Here is a 17,564-nt window from a genome sequence, read left to right as displayed (position 1 = left end):
TAGTAAATTTTAGCAAAGCTAATGACAGAGTAAGAACTCTTAAGCCTTCCAACATCTCAAAAAGGTTCTATTTTTGGACAAAAAAGGGAGGAGCTGCATAAAAGCAATGAATTTTTATGATGTAATCACTGATGAATACTTGCAAGTAGAGAATATGTATTCTTTTTGCCTTTTTAAAAATTGACTGAACTTTAACTTGTTTGCCTTCATATATTATGTATAAGATGAACTGTATTCATAATTACTGGGCAAACACTTTCACCCCATCTTTGATTTTTGAGTAGCTTGTGTTTATTCTCTATAAATCATTTTCAAAATATTTAGTAAATAGGAAGATAAATGTTTAGAAGTTTGAAGGAAGCTAAAGGTTAGGTGACGTTCTTAAAAATTTGACCTCTATCTAATATGAGCTTTAATATGATAGATTGTAATTTAGAATAATTATGTGACTATTATTCAGTAACTTAAAAGTTTTAACAAGTCCTTTTGATCAATGAGGGGTTTCCAAAAATGTACATTTCACACACTAAACAAAAAATATTTTGAAGTGTTAACAGGTAAATCTCACAAAAGTAAATAACAAACAAAGTAAAAAGAATAAATGTATATTTTCCATTTCCTTTAATAATTACTCTAAAGCCCCACAAGTAATGAAAGGTTGTGTTTATTTAGCCTGATTTAAATGTCTTTATTGATAATTTCAGAATTTTCATAATGTTTATATTGATTTGTAAAAAGGGAAATGTTTGACATTTGTATTTTAAAGACTTGTTGAAAATTATAGTCAACCTAGAAAAGTGGATTTTTTAAAAGAAGTACATAAACATAACTTTAGATCGACCTTTTCAAGTTAAAACTTTATCATTAAAACTTATGTAAAGTGAATAAAGGAAAGCTAGCTCTTAGAATCTTAATGTTTTGATTATTCAGAGTATCTATTTGCTTTATATAGGCAAGTATTTTTCAACCTATCTTAACTAATAATTACCAATGAGTTTTTAAAACATTTATGAGACATTACTCGAAAGTAATGATACTGTTTTATATGTGGTTTGTGGAAACAGCTCTATCATGTTATGATCAAAATTAGTATAAAAACAAATGACTTGGAATTATGTAATAAATGCAAGAATCCAGCTTCCTTGTAAAAATAGAAAAAATAAATGATTTAAGCAAAACTGTAATTGGATCAAAACCTTTTTTTAGGTGGTTTCCAGTCAGAGCTCATTCCCACCAGCAGCTGAGCAAACTATAACTTCAGCCCTAAAGGTAAAAGAATTTAATCTTGGACTCTATACATCAAAGTGGGTTTTAGAATTATTTGTTTGAATGAGTGGGAGATACCACATTTTAAAAATAATTCAGAATATTCTACATATACTGAAAGTAGCATTTTGATAATTTTCCTAAAGAGAGAGCATACACGTGTGTTTATATTTTCCAGAATTTGAAAATAGACCCCTTCGGTATTTACATATTGTGTTCTGCTTGTGTTAATTGTATCATAAGCAAGAAAAGCAAGAGTCTTACAAGTATTCACTGTATGTTAGGGCAGTGCAGTCAAGTATTGACCTACCATATTTCCCTGAAAATAAGACCTAACCAAAAAATAAGCCCTAGCATGGTTTTTCAGGATGACGTCCCCTGAACATAAGCCCTAACGCATCTTTTGGAGCAAAACTTAATATAAGACCCGGTCTTATTTTCAGGGAAACACAGTAGTAAAGCAGTGCTTCTACACCAGGTTGCTTTTGTCTCCTGCTGGACATTTAATGATATCTGGAGACATTTTGGTTGTCATAACTGGGAAAGGGGTGCATCTAGTGCCAGGGATGCTGTTAAACAGGGATGCATAGGACAGACCCCACAACAGGAATTAGCAGGCCCAAAATATCAGTAATGGTAAGGTTGAGAAACTCTTAATGTGTATCTGTAAGATGTGAAACCAGAGTAAATCCCCCTGTTTAAATACACTAACATAAATATGCCCTCTGTCTAATATTAAGGAAGTTAGTGAGAAATGATGTTGGTATGAGATTAGGAGTCATATGTAGTTGACAGTAGGTAACTCTTTTAAAAAAAGAACAAGCAAATCATTCATTCTTATAATAGTAATAAATATCCTTTAACACGTGTTATTTGCCAGTCACATGCAATATATTGAAATATTACAGCCATTACATTATGTATTATTATCCCCATTTTATACAACTTAGAACTAATAACTTGCTCAAAGTCATGTAGCTGGTAAAGCCAGACTTCACTGACTCCAAAGTGTCGTGTCTACCACACCTTGCCACCATTATTCATTCATTCATTTACTAGACGTTTACTTAGTGTGTACTAAATCAGTAAATAAGGCCATATGGCACAGACTCTGGAGCCAAACGACCTGTGTGAAGCCCTTCTCAGGTGTTCAACTAGCTGTGTGACCCCAGACAAGCTACTGAGTTCTCTCTTGCCTTAGTTTGCAACTACTAAATGGTGCTATATACCAACACAAGGTTAAATGTCAACTGTTAGATTGGATTTAGATCACTTGGGTAGGGCTGGAGAGAGAGAGAGAGAGAGAGAGAGAGAGAGAGAGAGAGAGAGAGAGAGAGAGAGAGACAGAGAGAGACAGAGAGAGACAGAGAGAGAGACAGACAGACAGACAGACAGACAGACAGACACTACCAGGAAACTCCAAGGAGAAACACTTATATTTAGAAAGTAAAGAGGATACAAAGAGAGTGAGGAAAAAAATTGGGAGAATGATGTCACAAATTCTAAAGGAGAAGGGAACTTCTGAGGTCAAATGCTGTCCCTAGGTGACATGGATGGGGATTTAACAGGCCCCAGAAGTTAAGGACACTGAGTCCATAGACGAGGATAAGAGGAGACAGTCTGTTTTCCCCCAGCATTGCAGAACTACACTTGGGTGTTATCAGTATCCTTCTCTTTTCCCTAACATGCTCGTCTCATTATAATGAAATATTATTAAAGCTACCATAATGAAATAATTGTTTTTAGTAGGAGTTGTCCAATTTATAGATGATCATAAAAACACTATAAAATCAGGCCTGTATGACAACCCAAAAGGTTTTGATATTCTTACCGCCGGGCAGGGAATACATACAGTTTTCTTTTCTGTAATTCCACAGTTTTTCCTTCTAGCAGTACCTGTCAGATGTTTTTTGATCACTAATCAAGATAAGAAATACATTTTACTTTGTCCCCCCTACACAATACATAAGAATTTATAAATATATACTCAGATATATAATTGCATATATGTAGAATATACATTTATACACATTTCTGTAATTAAAACAAAGCTTTCACAAAACAATACTTTTCCTTATTTTTTGTGATGCTCTCTGGTATTTTCTATACTCATATATTACTTTTTTAAAACATTCTGATAGTGATCCACTAAATTGATTTTTTTGAGGAAGTCCATTCTGTAGGTTAATACAGTGTGCCTACACTTTGCCTGATGATAAAAAGCTCCTGGACAAGTTAAAAGTAGAAATTCCTCTGAAACTGTAATTCAGTATGCGCTAGACTCTCTGAATCTGTATTTTAACGTACAGCAAAGGTTATTCCTACATAATACCAGCCACTTTGGGCTGGGAGTGGAGGCCTGTGCAGGGAAAATGGCCCCGAGCCTGGGCTCCAGCCCTCACTCTGAGCTTCGTTCCAGAACAGGGTCTCCTGTCGCTGGGACTGCTCTTTGCTCAGCCATCGCCAGTTTTCCCTTCAGAACAGGATAAAACTAGCAGTCGGTTCAAGGCTGCCTGGCAGTGGCCCTGCCAATTAGGACTTAATTGCTCATGGTAACAGAACTCAAGGAAATAGTTTGACCTTGCTTTTTTTAGTTAAATCTTATAAAAATCATTATGACATATTAAGTTATAAACAAACAAAACCCTCTGACTTAAAGAAAAAAAAGACCCTTGAATTTTATAAAATTGTAGGAAACTTATTACATCACTTGAGTTAGGACTAGAATGTGATGGTGCATAAATGACTGCAGCTCAAGAACCCTAAATCTATATGCTTTTGGGGCCGGCCCAGTGGCTCAGGCGGTTAGAGCTCCGTGCTCCTAACTCCGAAGGCTGCCGGTTCGATTCCCACATGGGCCAGTGGGCTCTCAACCACAAGGTTGCCAGTTCAATTCCTCGAGTCCCGCAAGGGATGGTGGGCTGTGCCCCCTGCAACTAGCAACGGCAACTGGACCTGGAGCTGAGCTGCGCCCTCCACAACTAAGACTGAAAGAACAACAACTTGAAGCTGAACAGAACCCCCCACAACTAAGATTGAAAGGACAACAATTTGACCATTGTTCCCCAATAAAGTCCTGTTCCCCTTCCCCAATAAAATCTTTAAAAAAAAAAAAAATCTATATGCTTTTATTACTTGATAGAGAAGATATTAAACATACTTTTTTAACTTACGAAATATGTAAGTAATGACACATGATAATCTTTTCTACTCTACCTTGTTGAAATTTTATCCAAAATTAAATGTTATTTTAGGCTGCAGGTTCATCATATTATAAGCATTATCTAGTATGTCATGGATGGCAAAATTAGTATTAGTTAATGAGTGTACATTTCAAGTCATTTCATTATAATCACCTCGGCTGTGAGTATTATTTAAATACTTTGGCCCAGTAACTCTGATCCGTTTATTGCTGAGATTGTCTTGTGCAGACAGTGATTATATTGCTAAGTTTATATATGACAATTCTTTTTTCCTCCCTTATTGTGAAGGTTTGTTGTTCTATATAAGGGAATGTTCCAGATTGCCGAGGCTTCAATATTTTTGTAATCTTAACTATTTTAGGTAAATCTTTTCAAAATGTATGACACACTTCCCTGCTTTGTAACTATTTTATGAAATACAATCTAGCCTCCTTTCTCAGTTTCCTCTGATCGCTGTTGATCATCTGCCTGCTCTTTAAATGAATGCGTTCTCTTCCTGTTTTATATTTTCCCTAAGTGGAAAACCTCATCCAGCTCTAAGTTTTCTGTGTAAACCATTACATCATATACAAGTAGAGACAGTTGTAGTTCTTTCTTTCTGAGCTCAGGCCTGTTTTTCCCTGCCCTGTGTCACTGCTAGGAGCCCTGGTACAGGGCGGGCCAGCACTGGTGGGAGTGGGCCTCGCTGGCCTGGAGGAGAGCACTGAGGATTTTATTGTTTTAAGTATGATGCTACCTGTAAGTTTATCTTGGCTGGCCTTCGTGAGATTAAACAAGTTCCCTTCAAATCCTAGTTTACTGAGACTTTAAAAAAAATTATACATGGTGTTGTTTCATCGAATAGCTTTTTCTGTGTCTTTTGAAATGATCATATAGTTTTTACTGCTTTATTCTGTTAAAATACTTTAGAGGAATTTATTTTCAAGTATCTAACTTATCAAGGTCGTGATGTATTACCCTTTTTATGTATTCCTGGATTTGATTTACTTAGTATTTGTTAAAGATGCTTGTATCTATATTCGTAAGGGATATTGGTATATCATTTTCTTCTAATTCTTTGTCTGGTTTTCATATCAAGTTAATACTGGCCTCACTAATTAGATTTGGAATTGTTTCCTCCACTTCTGCTTTCTGAAAGACTTTGTGTTTTCTCCTTAAATGCTTAGTAGAATGCACCAGTGAAGCCATCCGGGCCTGTAAGTTGCTTTTATAGAAAGTTTATAGCTACAAATGTAATTTGTTTAATACATAAAGGGCTACTCAGGTTATCTGTTTTTTGAGTGAATTCTGATACTTTGTGACTTTCTAGGTATTTGCCTAGCCATCTAAGTTATCTAATTAGTCAGAATGATGTTGCACGTTAAAACCCTTACTGTGCTTTTAATGTGCTTAGGGCCTATAGTGACAACCTTTTTCATTTTTCATATTGATGATTTGTTTCTCCTTTTTTTTGTTTCTTGATCAGTTTAGCTAGGGGTTTATCAATTTATTGATCTTTACTATGATTGTGGACTTGTGGACTTCTTCCTTTAATTTTGTCAATTCTTGACAATTTTGAAGCTGTGTTGCTAGTTCTGTTGAAGCTCTATTATAATACATATGTATTTATCATTCTTACTCCTTCCTGACGAACTGACCCTCTTACCATTGTGAAGTCTCTCTCATTAGCTTTTGTTAATAGTTATTGTCATGCATTCAATTTTCCCTGATATTAATTTAGCTACTCCAGCCTTTTTATGGTTAGTTTTTACATGGTATATCTTCTCCTGGGCCTTCACTTTGAATTCCTCTGTGTCTGTTTTTAAAGTGCATCTCTTGTACACAGTATATCGGTGGGTATTGCCATTTTGTCTTCTGATAATCTCGACCTTTCAATTGGAGTGTTTGGTCCATTCACATAATACAATTATTAATAAGGTTTTGTTTAGGTGTATAGTTTTTTTATTTGTTTTTTATTTCTTCTATTTTTTTATTTCTCTTTTCCCCCTTTTTTGCTGCCTTTTGGATCATTTGAAAAAATGTTTAAATTCCATTTTGATTATATTTTTATTTATACCTCTTTGCATGATTGGTTTTTTTTTAGTGGTTCCTCTGTGGATTACCATATTATATCCTTAACTTTCCATAGTCTTCTTAGAGTTAATATTGTATCACGCTATGTAAAATATAGAAACCTTGCATATATAGACGTGCATTTATATCTACATGTGTGTAGTGTAATTTTCTTTTAGCTTAAAATTTCCATTTGGTTCTTTTTCACATTATTAATCACTCTGATGAGATTTCTTATTACTTTATTTATTGTGAGTATTTTTTTCTTTACCTCACTGAGGTTCTTGTCTGATAGTTGTAGAGTCTGGGTCATCTCTGGGTTGTCAGCTGTTGATTGTCTTTTCCCTTGGAAATTGATAAATTTTCTAGTTTTTGGTATAATAGTAATTTTTAATATATCCTAGATATTGTGAATGTTATTGTCTGTAGATTCAGTATTTTTTTATATTGCTCCTAAGAGTGTTGATGATGTTTCTTTTTCAATTATAATAATTAGCTTAATTAGATTCAGTTTGTGCACTGACATACCTGCAGTTGGCCATGCCTCAGATATTACTTCAGTTCTTTAAGCCTTAGTTGTAAACCACTTTTAGTTTGCTCTGCACGTGCATGATCAATGAGTCCACTAAAGATTAGTGCTAAGTTTAAATAGAGCATTAGGCATTCTCCTCCTCTGGCTTTTTCCTTTCTGAGGTTCCCCTCTCACTCTCTGGTAGTCCTGGTTGAACCAGGGCTCCTTCCCTGTTCCTTTGGCCTGAAAGACTGCAGGTTTTGTTTTATTTTGTTTTTCTCTCGGTGTTAGCCACCAGCCTTGCTGCTACCATGACTGTAGTTACTCTTAGAGCAAAGTCACAGAGAAAAACGGAAAACTTATCTCTTCTGGTTGCTTGCACTAGATTTCCACAGCCCTCTAAAACTACCTGTTGTTGGTTATTTTTTTTCCCCATCTCCAGAGTCCTCCAGTAGGCTTTTGGTTTGGTTTGTTTTTGGTATCTTTTTCAATAATTATTTGTAAGAGGATGTGTACTTAGACACTCACTCCTCCTTACCAGAGCAGAAAACCAACCCCACCTTCTTGAAATCTTATCTGTTTATTTTCACCATACCCTAAGGTCTCCTCCTCCTCCTCTGCCCAGCGACAAAATACAGCCAAAAGCTCGTTGGAGTCACATACAGCGAGAAAATCCCAGCTCTTCCCCTTGTTCACTTAGGGCTCCAGACAATCTCCTTAACATGACTTTGGTTTCCCCGGCTACAAATTACTTTAGCTTCCCCCTCTACAAGTTAGAGATCTTAATAATTCTTAGGGAAAGGAATAATTGAGTTGTAAGTGCAGTTATAATATATGGAGCACAGTACCCAGCACATAACGTATACTAAACCAATGCTCTGACCACTCTGACCCCTTTAAGGGCTGCTCGTCTGCGTGACCTTAAAATGGCGTTTGGCCTCAGTCTGCCAAGCACCCTCTTGGAGTTCATTGACTCCTTGGGTTTGATCTCCCCTCTGAAAAGCCAAAGAGTCAGATCGTGTCAGGAACTACAAACGTAAAGATCTCAGGCCCTACTGGATAGCCCATGCGGGTTTCCCAGAGGCCCTTCAAACTCATATTCAAAACTGAGCTCATCATTTTCTTCCTTCATCCCCAAATTAACCTGCATCTTCTGCATTTACACAGTTACACAGTGAATAATACCACCAAACCATTAAGAACAAACATCTAAGAATACCCGTAAGTCTTTCTACTCCATAGTCCTTAAATCCAGTTACCAAGTCCTGCTGTTCTGTCCGTGTCTTCATCCCATCTCTGCTTCGCCATTGCTGTGCCTCTGATTTGGTTCAGGTGCTCACCATTTTACGTCTGTTTTACTACCGTGTCCTCCTGCCTTTGGTCTAATTTATTCAGTCTATTATCCAACATGATTTTTCCCAAATTCAAATCTTTAACCACATTTTTTCTTTGCTTAAAATCCATCATTGGTTTCCCAGTCCCTTCAGGATAAACTTCCAGCTCCGTAGCAGCCTTCACAGAGTACATCTGCTGCCTGGCTCTCTTCCTCTTAGGCAGGCAGGCACCTCACACTATCTGTATTGAATGCTTTGCAGTCCTTAAATGCATCAGCTTTCCCAGGCTCCTCCGCCTTTAACATAAAGCCTCCTACCCCCACCCTTCTTCAAGTGGTTCTTATCTGTTTGGCCTTTGAAATTCAGTTCCAGCAACACCTTTTGTTTTTCAGATCCTCTCTTTGTAAGTTGGAGGTCTCTCCCAGGATCCCATAGCTCTGTGGAGCACCGTATCACTCTAACTTGTTATCTATTGTCACTAGATTGCAAGTTCCCCTAGGGCTAGAGATGACATTTAGGAATTTGATGAATTGGGAAAGGTTCTATTTAAACGTTTCTCATTGGTTGAAATCATTTGTATGAGCCAAAGCCATCCATCTTCATTTTATGTAATCACCACTGAAACATATATAATGTACTTAAATTTTAGATTTTTAGTGTTTACTGAGGTCCAGTCAGTATGTAACGCTAAAAACCCATAGCTAAGGCCAAGGGTCTGCATAACCTAACCAATGATTATACCTCATTATAGAACAGTTTTTCAATCTTAGCACTATTGGCATTTTAGTTCTTCATTGTGGGGGACTGTCCTGTACGTCGTAGGCTGATGTTTGGCACATCTCTAGCCTCTGCCCATTAGGTGCCAGTGGCAGACCCCTTGCCCCCCACCCCAGCTGTCACAATCAAGAATGCCTCCAAACACTTCCAAGTGCCTTCTGGAGAGCAAGATTGCCCTCAGTTGAGAATCATTACTGTAAAACTCTAATAAATAGAAACCTAAGTCATGAAATGCCTAGCTTTCTGCCCTATAAGAGTCACCAGTATATTTATTATGATGTAGTGCCAATTTTGAAGAATTACTTTTGGTCTTGCCTCACTCTTTTAAAACATGTGTTCATTTGTTCTTGACTTCGTAAGTAGTATTATTCCCCTTTGGACCTTTCTCCAGGGGCTCATTTGACCATTAAACTTTTGAAAATATAAGCGCATTGGAGGAGTTGCGATTTTTCGGTGCCATGTTCTTCATATTTTAAGCTTCAAAAATCAGTACTTACAGCAGTTAGGGCGAGGAGCAGACTTCTGTTGCATTGTTACAGTTAAACTACATAATCTGAATTTGATACAGTAAGAAAACTTGTAGTCAAAATGCTTCTCACATTTTGTGTGGTCGTCTTTAATTTTGCCTCTCCTCCCTTCCTGTTCTTTTCAGACGATCCATGTTCTTATGGGAAGTGCTGTGCAGCCCTTACTGACCTCAGTGGGAGATGCTATAGAGGCCATCATCATCACCATGCATCAAGAAGACTTTTCTGGGTAAGGACGTTAAACCAAAATTTTCACTACCGTCTCCTGCCCCTTGGGCTTGGTCCTCTTGTGACAGGTCTGGCCTCCAACCTCATGCTGCCTTATCCATTGTGGAGAGTTTGGGATAGTTCTTTACATGCTCAGGTGGACTTCAAAACAACTTAACCACACTCTAGAGCTAAACATGTAAATATTAAAATGTAGCTGTATGTTTTATATTCCTACTTGATACTTAGTTACTATTTGTGTACTGTCCTGTTTCTCTTTATATTCATGTTGTTTAAAAGAATATCCACTTTATTAAATGTCCAGCCACTAGTCTGTTTGTAGACAAATTGTGATTATTACACTGTCCTTTAATTTTTCAAGTCATTTATCATTTGATTTATAAAGTATGTTTTGAAGACTCTATTTTTAATATTATTATTTTAATATTATATAATATAATAATATTATTATTATATTTAATATTATTATTTCAGTCTCTCTCTCTTTTTTTTTTAAGACTTTATTGGGGAAAGGAAGCAGGACTTTATTGGGGAACAGTGTGTACTTCCGGGACTTTTCCAAGTCAAGTTGTTGTCCTTTCAATCTTAGTTGTGGAGGGCGCAGCTCAGCTCCAGGTCCAGTTGCCATTGTTAGTTGCAGGGGGCACAGCCCACCATCACTTGCGGGAGTCGAACCGGCAACCTTGTGGTTGAGAGGACGCGCTCCAACCCACTGAGCCATCCGGGAGCTCAGCGGCAGCTCATTGATTTCAACCTAGTTGTGGAGGGTACAGCTCGCTGGCCCATGTGGGAGTCGAACCGGCAGCCCCATTGCCCAGAGCTTGTGCTGTAACCAACTGAGCCACCCGTACGCCCCAGTCTCTATTTTTAATAATAGTAGGAAGCACAGAAGGGTAAAGTGGATTGTACACAAACATGCTCTATTTGGAGATAAGAATATAAAACTGCCGATTACCAGTGTTTGGGAGGAAATGAATTTTGTTTAAAAGTGACTTGAAATGTTGCAGTTAGCCCAGTCACCAGCACCTCTGACAAGGAGGCAAAGAGGAGGTGACCTTTCGAGACTTGCTTATGAGCGGTCAGATTTACTTCAGTGATGTGTTCATGAGCCACGACTAGTGCCTGCAGGTAGCACACTGGACGTAAAAGTTGGTTTCCCTTCTTACCAGTTTGCTTAAATACTAGGGACCAGATTGGTTGTCTAACTGAGAGGATTGCCATTAGTGTGTTGCATTGTTTTAAGGTATATAACATTATCCTTAATTTTTTCCCCCAAATGGCCTATGATGGCTCCATTTCAGCTCTCGCTCCATATACAGCAGACATCTGAGGTTCCACTGAAGGTCATTTTCCATACATGGCAGTGCAGGAGCGTGGAGCACTGTTGCTTTATAGTGTATTTACAGTATTGCTCCCGTGGTAGTAATTTGCCCCCTTTCTAGAATCTTGCTGTTAGTAATTCTAGTATGTTATTTTATATATGTATTGCTTATATGAAATGTAAGGTAAAATTGGATTGAATGTCAATAAGTAGGCATCATTCTTATGGTAGGGCCAACGCCCAAGGGACACACTTAGAAAAACATAAGTGAATACTTGCCCTTCCTCTACACTTCTTCTGGGTAAAAGGAACAAATCAGGTTTACCTTCTTGGCCAATCTTATCTGTAGTATGGTTACAGAATCCCCTGCTGTTTAAAAAGTAGTACTCATCACTGTTTCCAGATATTTGAAATCTATTCGATAGGACCAGTATATTTCTTTTAAAAGTAGATAAAGCTTAAAATGTAAATGTGTGATTGATATAGTACATTGATTGAAATTCCTTTATTTAATGTAAAATGACTCTTGTCCAATTACTTTGAATGGGAGAGGAAAGACAGTAAAAGCAGGAGGCCCCTATATCTTTGAAGTGATGGATGGACACCTGTAAGGAGGGGACAGTTACCCACGTGATGGGAAGGAATCACCCACCACTTCTCAAGTGTGCATTTGCTGAGTCTTCCTATCTTCAGCTTCTGTGTGTAGGCTCTCACTATGAAGACGCTTACGTTTTTGCACAACTTACTGCTACACTTTATTAGAGAACCTCTTACTAAACGTTTTGGCACAATTTGAAAAACTGAGCTTTAGCAATTGCCAAACAAGTTTTGTATTCTAGTAAATTTAAATCAAGCTTCTAATCCACACAGAATTGACAATACATATTTCAAGATTTTGGGTAATAAATAATTTTATTTTACTTATATTAACATATGCTTATGGAACGTGTTTTAGTATGTTATTTTGTAATCCTCAAGGAATTCATTTTTACTGACCAAATTAAAATTCTTGAAACAATCCTCCAGAGTAGTATCAAGATAACAACAGGGCTTGTGATGAAACATAAGAAGATATATGAAAGAGATTGCTAGTTGTTGTTTTTTTCCAAACTTGCCATTTGTACCAATGAAACCTGAATAAAGATAGGCTGTGCAGTGGTCTGAATCCGGCAAAACCAAACCCCATGTGAAGACTGCCATTGTTCACTGAGGCTGTACCTGTCCTCTGTACCAAGCTGCGCTCCAGACTGTGACACCGCAAACAGTCACGTTCCGCGTGCCCCCGTCCATGGCCTGCCACTGCTACGTCCTTACATCTGAGCACAGTGTCTTCCTGCTGGAATATAAGCCTACTTTCTCTGTTTCTATCTGCTTCTGGAAGGGAAGACCTTTGGTTAGCATCCTACTTGTAATAACCATTGCTGTGTTTGAAAATGATTAAGTTCCCCTCATTCTGTTGCTCCTGGCATTGGAGTCATAGCTGTTCTTCTCTAGACCATCACCAGTTACTCTGTGTCATCCTTAGAATATGGAAACACTTAACTTATTTTTTGAAAATGATTCAGCATTATGTAGCCAGTGATCTCATTGGCTAGCTAATTATTATCAGGTGACTTCTAATTTTGCTATAACTCTACTTTCCTATAAATATTTCACATTCTTTTAACATAGTCTTTAAAGCGCAATTATAAACGTTTATGAATTATAAATAGTATTTCATGGAGCATCATCTGGCATCATCTGTTGATCCAAATTAAAGCCTTTCCAAACCTCCTCATCTGGGAGGAAAAAAATTGCAAACCATGTGTATTGTTACATAACCGGTTCCACAGTCAGAATGCTACTATTGGACTGATCAGAGTACATAGCGCAAGAGCAGAAATGTCTTTGCCAAGAATTTGTTTGGGAAAGGCAGCATTTTCTGTCATGACAGAGTGTAAAATGCCATTTCAGGATCTATTATTGATTTATTCACTAACCAGCAAAACATATAACTGGGTGGAGACTTATAAAGCTGGGAGAGACCGTAGGGGTCAGAGAGGGTGTAAGGCAGTCATGTGAATTATCCGGGACAGGTGGTTGTCTGTTTCATTCTTAATAATCTTTAGGTAAATGGATCCTAAGATTCAATAATCTCCCTAGCCTCTTAAAACAGCCTTTAGAATATAATTTAAACATAGTTTTATGCTCTTTAACTCTTAGCAAAAATAAACAATGCCTTTTCTACACATTAAGGGGAAACATTGCTTAGGATTGAAATAGGCAGAGGGAGGAACAGAAGTCCAAGGGTCCCTTTCAGTGCATTGACTGTTTTATCCTTTTGCAGGTCGTTATCTAGCACTGGAAAGCCCGAGGTTCCGTGTTCTCTGTACATGAAGGAGCTTCAGGGTTTCATTGCCAGAGTTATGAGTGACTACTTCAAACACTTTGAATGCTTGGATTTTGTCTTCGACAACACCGAAGCTATTGCCCAAAGAGCAATTGAACTTTTTATCCGCAATGCCAGCCTCATCAGACCTCTTGGTGAAGGTGGGAAAATGCGACTGGCTGCTGATTTTGCACAGGTAAATTGATGCATAGCTACAAAGGGGAAAACGTGTCAGCCTCCATGTTATCTATTAAATAAAAGACTAAATCTTCATCAGTGTTTTAAACACTTGAGGTATGAAGATAAGTAAATTTGTTTAAACCTAATTGGTAAAAAACAAAAAAACTTTAAAGATACTGTCATAGTAGATACTTTTTTCTTTGTATTTAAGAAAAGAGTCACCACTCATCTTCAATACTTCAAGGTTAAGGTGAAGTACCGCATTGCACAGTAAAGCAGCATTTGCCACTTTTACGTAATATGGGGCTTTCTCACTGTTTTACTATCCCACCAAGTCAGTATTGATAAGAGTAATTGATTAACTTTGCTACAAAATGCTGTAGGCAATGAAATGTATCACTGAAACAGCGTAAAGGGGCTGTTGTATAAAGAGAAAGAATTCCAACACATCTGCAATCCCATGGTGGCCAGCTCAGCATTCCAAAACAGCTTTCTAACTCCTCCAGATAAACAGTGGACCAGGTAGATAGAGTCTGAGTATTTGGTCTCCTGTACTAAAGAGTGTCTTTCCTCTGTGTGCTCAGCTTTGAAATCATTCCAAGCTATGTGATGTTAATGAGGTAAAATGACATAAAATAACAGAACCATAATCTGCTGGTATAGAAAGGGTTTTTTTTCCTTTGTTCTTTAGACCTAGTTTTTAATAGTATCAGAGGCAAAGAAGAAACATCTCAAACACACGCTCTCATTAAAAGAGTCAGAAACTGATAATTCACATTTACATAGCATGTCAAAGGTGAAGTCATTTTTTAAGCCTTTCAAAGCCATTAGCTTTAGTAGTCTAATAGTTATTCAAATGTATTATTCTTAGTAGTCTCCCAGATCCTCCCTGCTTATAAAGACAGACGCGTTGCAATGTCCCTGTTTGTTCCTGTGTGTGTCTGTGAGCAGGCCTTGGTTCATTATCCCTGCACCTCGGGAGGGATATGGCTGACCGCTTGTACCAGGACGGTAGCTGCCTGAGGCGCCCTCATACCTGATAGAGTCATAAGAATCAAGTGTATAACGTAATGTTTCAAGAGCTAAGCTCTTTGCATATCAGTCGGACTAGTGTAAGTCATTTTCATCCCCAAATGATATACTTGAGACCACTAGACCGTAGTAAAGAGCCTTCCTTTGGGAAATATGCCTTTAGTAGCCTCAGCATGACAATAGAAATTAAATGTTACCATTAATGTGGCTCCTTTTACCTTTCCTATTTCTCTCAGCTTCATTCTCAGGCACCTGTACATTTGTCTTTGTTGTTATAGATAAACATCAGCTTAAAGAGAATTCTATCTAAATAGTGCCTTACTTATCCCTTGCTCTGCTTACAGGCTCTTACTGAAACGAAGACACAGTGATATACCAGGACCTGCTCTTACTTATTAGGAACATTGTGAGCTACTCTCAAAGTAGTGTCTGTTCTTCCCCTCCCCTTTCCTCCTTAATTTTGTTTTCCTTTTCCTATGTTCTTCTCTCCCCTGGGCTCCCTCCCCCACCAGTGTATTTGCATTCTGCTCCAGCTGGTTCTTGAGTCACTTTCCTGGAGGCAGCACTTGAAGTCCAATTAGAGTGGCAGCCGAGCAGGAGAAGAGCGAGAGAGGCCCAAGCAGAGCAGTGCGCTGTGGGAAGAAGGCTTTTTGTTTTTGCTTTTTATTTTAATGATGCATTCCCTCTGTGTCTTGTTATATGGAAAGCCTCAGTCCTTTAGCCACACTGTGGCAGCTAGCACCTGCTCAGAACGCCTAGGATCCAGTGGCAGGGCTGAACTCCCTCATTCCTAAAACTGCATCATTCCGAATTTTATTTCGCATTCCTTCTTTTTAAGACATATTGCCTAATAAACCAGACCTTTTTCCAGGTCTTTTCCCTTAAGATAAATGAAACTCATCAATCATTATTACTAACTTATGCTCTAAGGCATCCTATGTTTTTCTTTTTTCTTTTAATTTTTATTAAATTTGTTGGGGTGACATTTGTAAGTAAAATTATATAGGTTTCAAGTGTACATTTCTATAATACATCATGTATGTCTCACATTGTGTGTTCACCACCTAGACTCAGTTCTCTTTCCATCACCATATATTTGACCCCCTTTTCCCTCCTTTACCACCCCTCCCCCCTTACCTTCTGGTAACCACTAAACTGTTGTCTGTGTCTATGAGTTTTTGTTTCTTTGTTTGTCTTATTCCTTTGTTGCTTTCAGTTTTCTATCCCACATATGGTTCTCGACTTTTCCTGTCTGATTTATTTCACTTAGCATAATCATCTCAAGATCCATTCATGTTGTCGCAAATGGCAGTATTTCATCTTTTCTTATGGCCGAGTAATATTCCGTTGTGTATATATACCACATCTTTTTTTTTTCTTTTACACCACATCTTCTTTATCCAATCATCTATCAAAGGACACTTTGGTTGGTTCCATGCCTTGGCCACTGTGAATAATGCTGCAATGAACATAGGGGTACATATATCTTTATGGATCATTGTTTTCAGATTTTTGGGGTAGGTACCCAGGAGAGGAATCTCTGGGTCATATGGTAATTCTATTCTGAATTTTTTGAGGAACCTCCATACTGTTTTCCATAGAGGCTGTACCAATTTACATTCCCACCAGCAGTATATGAGGGTTCCTTTTTCTCCACAACCTCTCCAATACTTGTTATTATTTGTCTTGCTGATAATAGCCATTCTAACAGGTGTGAGGTGGTCTCTCATTGTGGTTTTGATTTGCATTTCTCTAATAACTAGTGAAATTGAGCACCTTTTCATATTATCTGTTGGCCATCTCTATGTCCTCTTTGGAGAAATGTCTGTTCAGGTCCTCTGCCCATTTTTTAATCAGATTGTTTGGTTCTTTGTTGTTGAGCTGTATGAGTTCTTTATATATTTTGGATATTAGCTCCTTATTGGAAGTGTCATTTGCAAATACCTTTCTTAAACATATTTAGGAAAGGTGTTTACAAACAGCACTTCCTCAGTGTTAAGTGTGTATTTCCCAGCCCGGCAGTGACACTGTCTGCTGCAGTCTGTGTGACGCTGATTCCTTTGTTCACTCCTGAACAGTGTGCCCCAGTTTTAGAACGCCCTGCACTCACTCACCTTGGGGCTGACTCCTGGTCCTGTGGGTTGGGGGCACAGGAGAGACAGGGAAGCACTGTCATAATCACATCTGTGACCAGTAACTTTGGCAGACCTGGTGCAACTGTTACATCATTCAATCCCCTACATTTTAAACAATTAAAGTGAATTTGGGGTTTTGATTTGATTTGATTTGGTTTCTTGCCACAGCTGCAATTATGTGTTGTTGTGCCTCAGCTTTTGGAATTGTGCTTGGTTGGACATATTTTTCTAGGGTCAAACCAAATAATATCACCCTGGCTTTTATATTCGTGACAGGTACCAACTGGGGACTACAAAGCCTTTGACTGCCTCATTATTGAAAGTTCTATCAATCTGTATTCAAAATTAAACCAAGCCACTTAGGCCACTGGAGTGAGGAATACGCAATCCTCTGAGGATTTGAAAAGCGTTCTTGTGAGAAAAGTGCCTGCTGCCCTGGCATGAAAAACAGAAAGAGAAATTGCTCAAGAGATCAATGCTGATTATGTGGCATAAAGTCCAGTTGCAAAGACAGATAATGATGTATATTAAAGATTTCTTTAGGAATCCTAACTTCTCCCCACTGGCACCATTGTACAGGTAAAAGAGAAAGTGGTTGCAGGGTGCCATCTGGAGGGTTTGTGGTGAGGA

General features: G+C 38.0%; 1 protein-coding gene and 1 long non-coding RNA gene across 2 annotated transcripts in view; one reads left to right on the top strand and one right to left on the bottom strand.

Moving 5' to 3' along the window:
* COG5 (component of oligomeric golgi complex 5) overlaps positions 1–17,564 on the top strand; it is a 310,835-nt gene that overhangs the window by 267,452 nt on the left and 25,819 nt on the right. Inside the window, exons 16-18 of the mRNA XM_019745323.3 lie at positions 1,207–1,269; positions 9,796–9,899; positions 13,546–13,783. Coding sequence (XP_019600882.2) covers positions 1,207–1,269; positions 9,796–9,899; positions 13,546–13,783 — 405 coding nt within the window. The remainder of the gene's footprint in view (positions 1–1,206; positions 1,270–9,795; positions 9,900–13,545; positions 13,784–17,564) is intronic.
* The window catches only part of LOC141573184 (uncharacterized), a 44,014-nt gene that overhangs the window by 20,356 nt on the left and 6,094 nt on the right, over positions 1–17,564 (bottom strand). The gene's annotated exons all lie outside the window — the stretch shown is intronic.

The sequence above is a fragment of the Rhinolophus sinicus genome, chromosome 4, assembly GCF_057876585.1.
Source record: "Rhinolophus sinicus isolate RSI-liver-muscle chromosome 4, RSI-T2T, whole genome shotgun sequence".
NCBI classification, from domain to species: Eukaryota; Metazoa; Chordata; class Mammalia; order Chiroptera; family Rhinolophidae; genus Rhinolophus; species Rhinolophus sinicus.
Note: the sequence above shows the minus strand (reverse complement) of the source record. Positions and strands in the feature narration are given on the sequence as shown.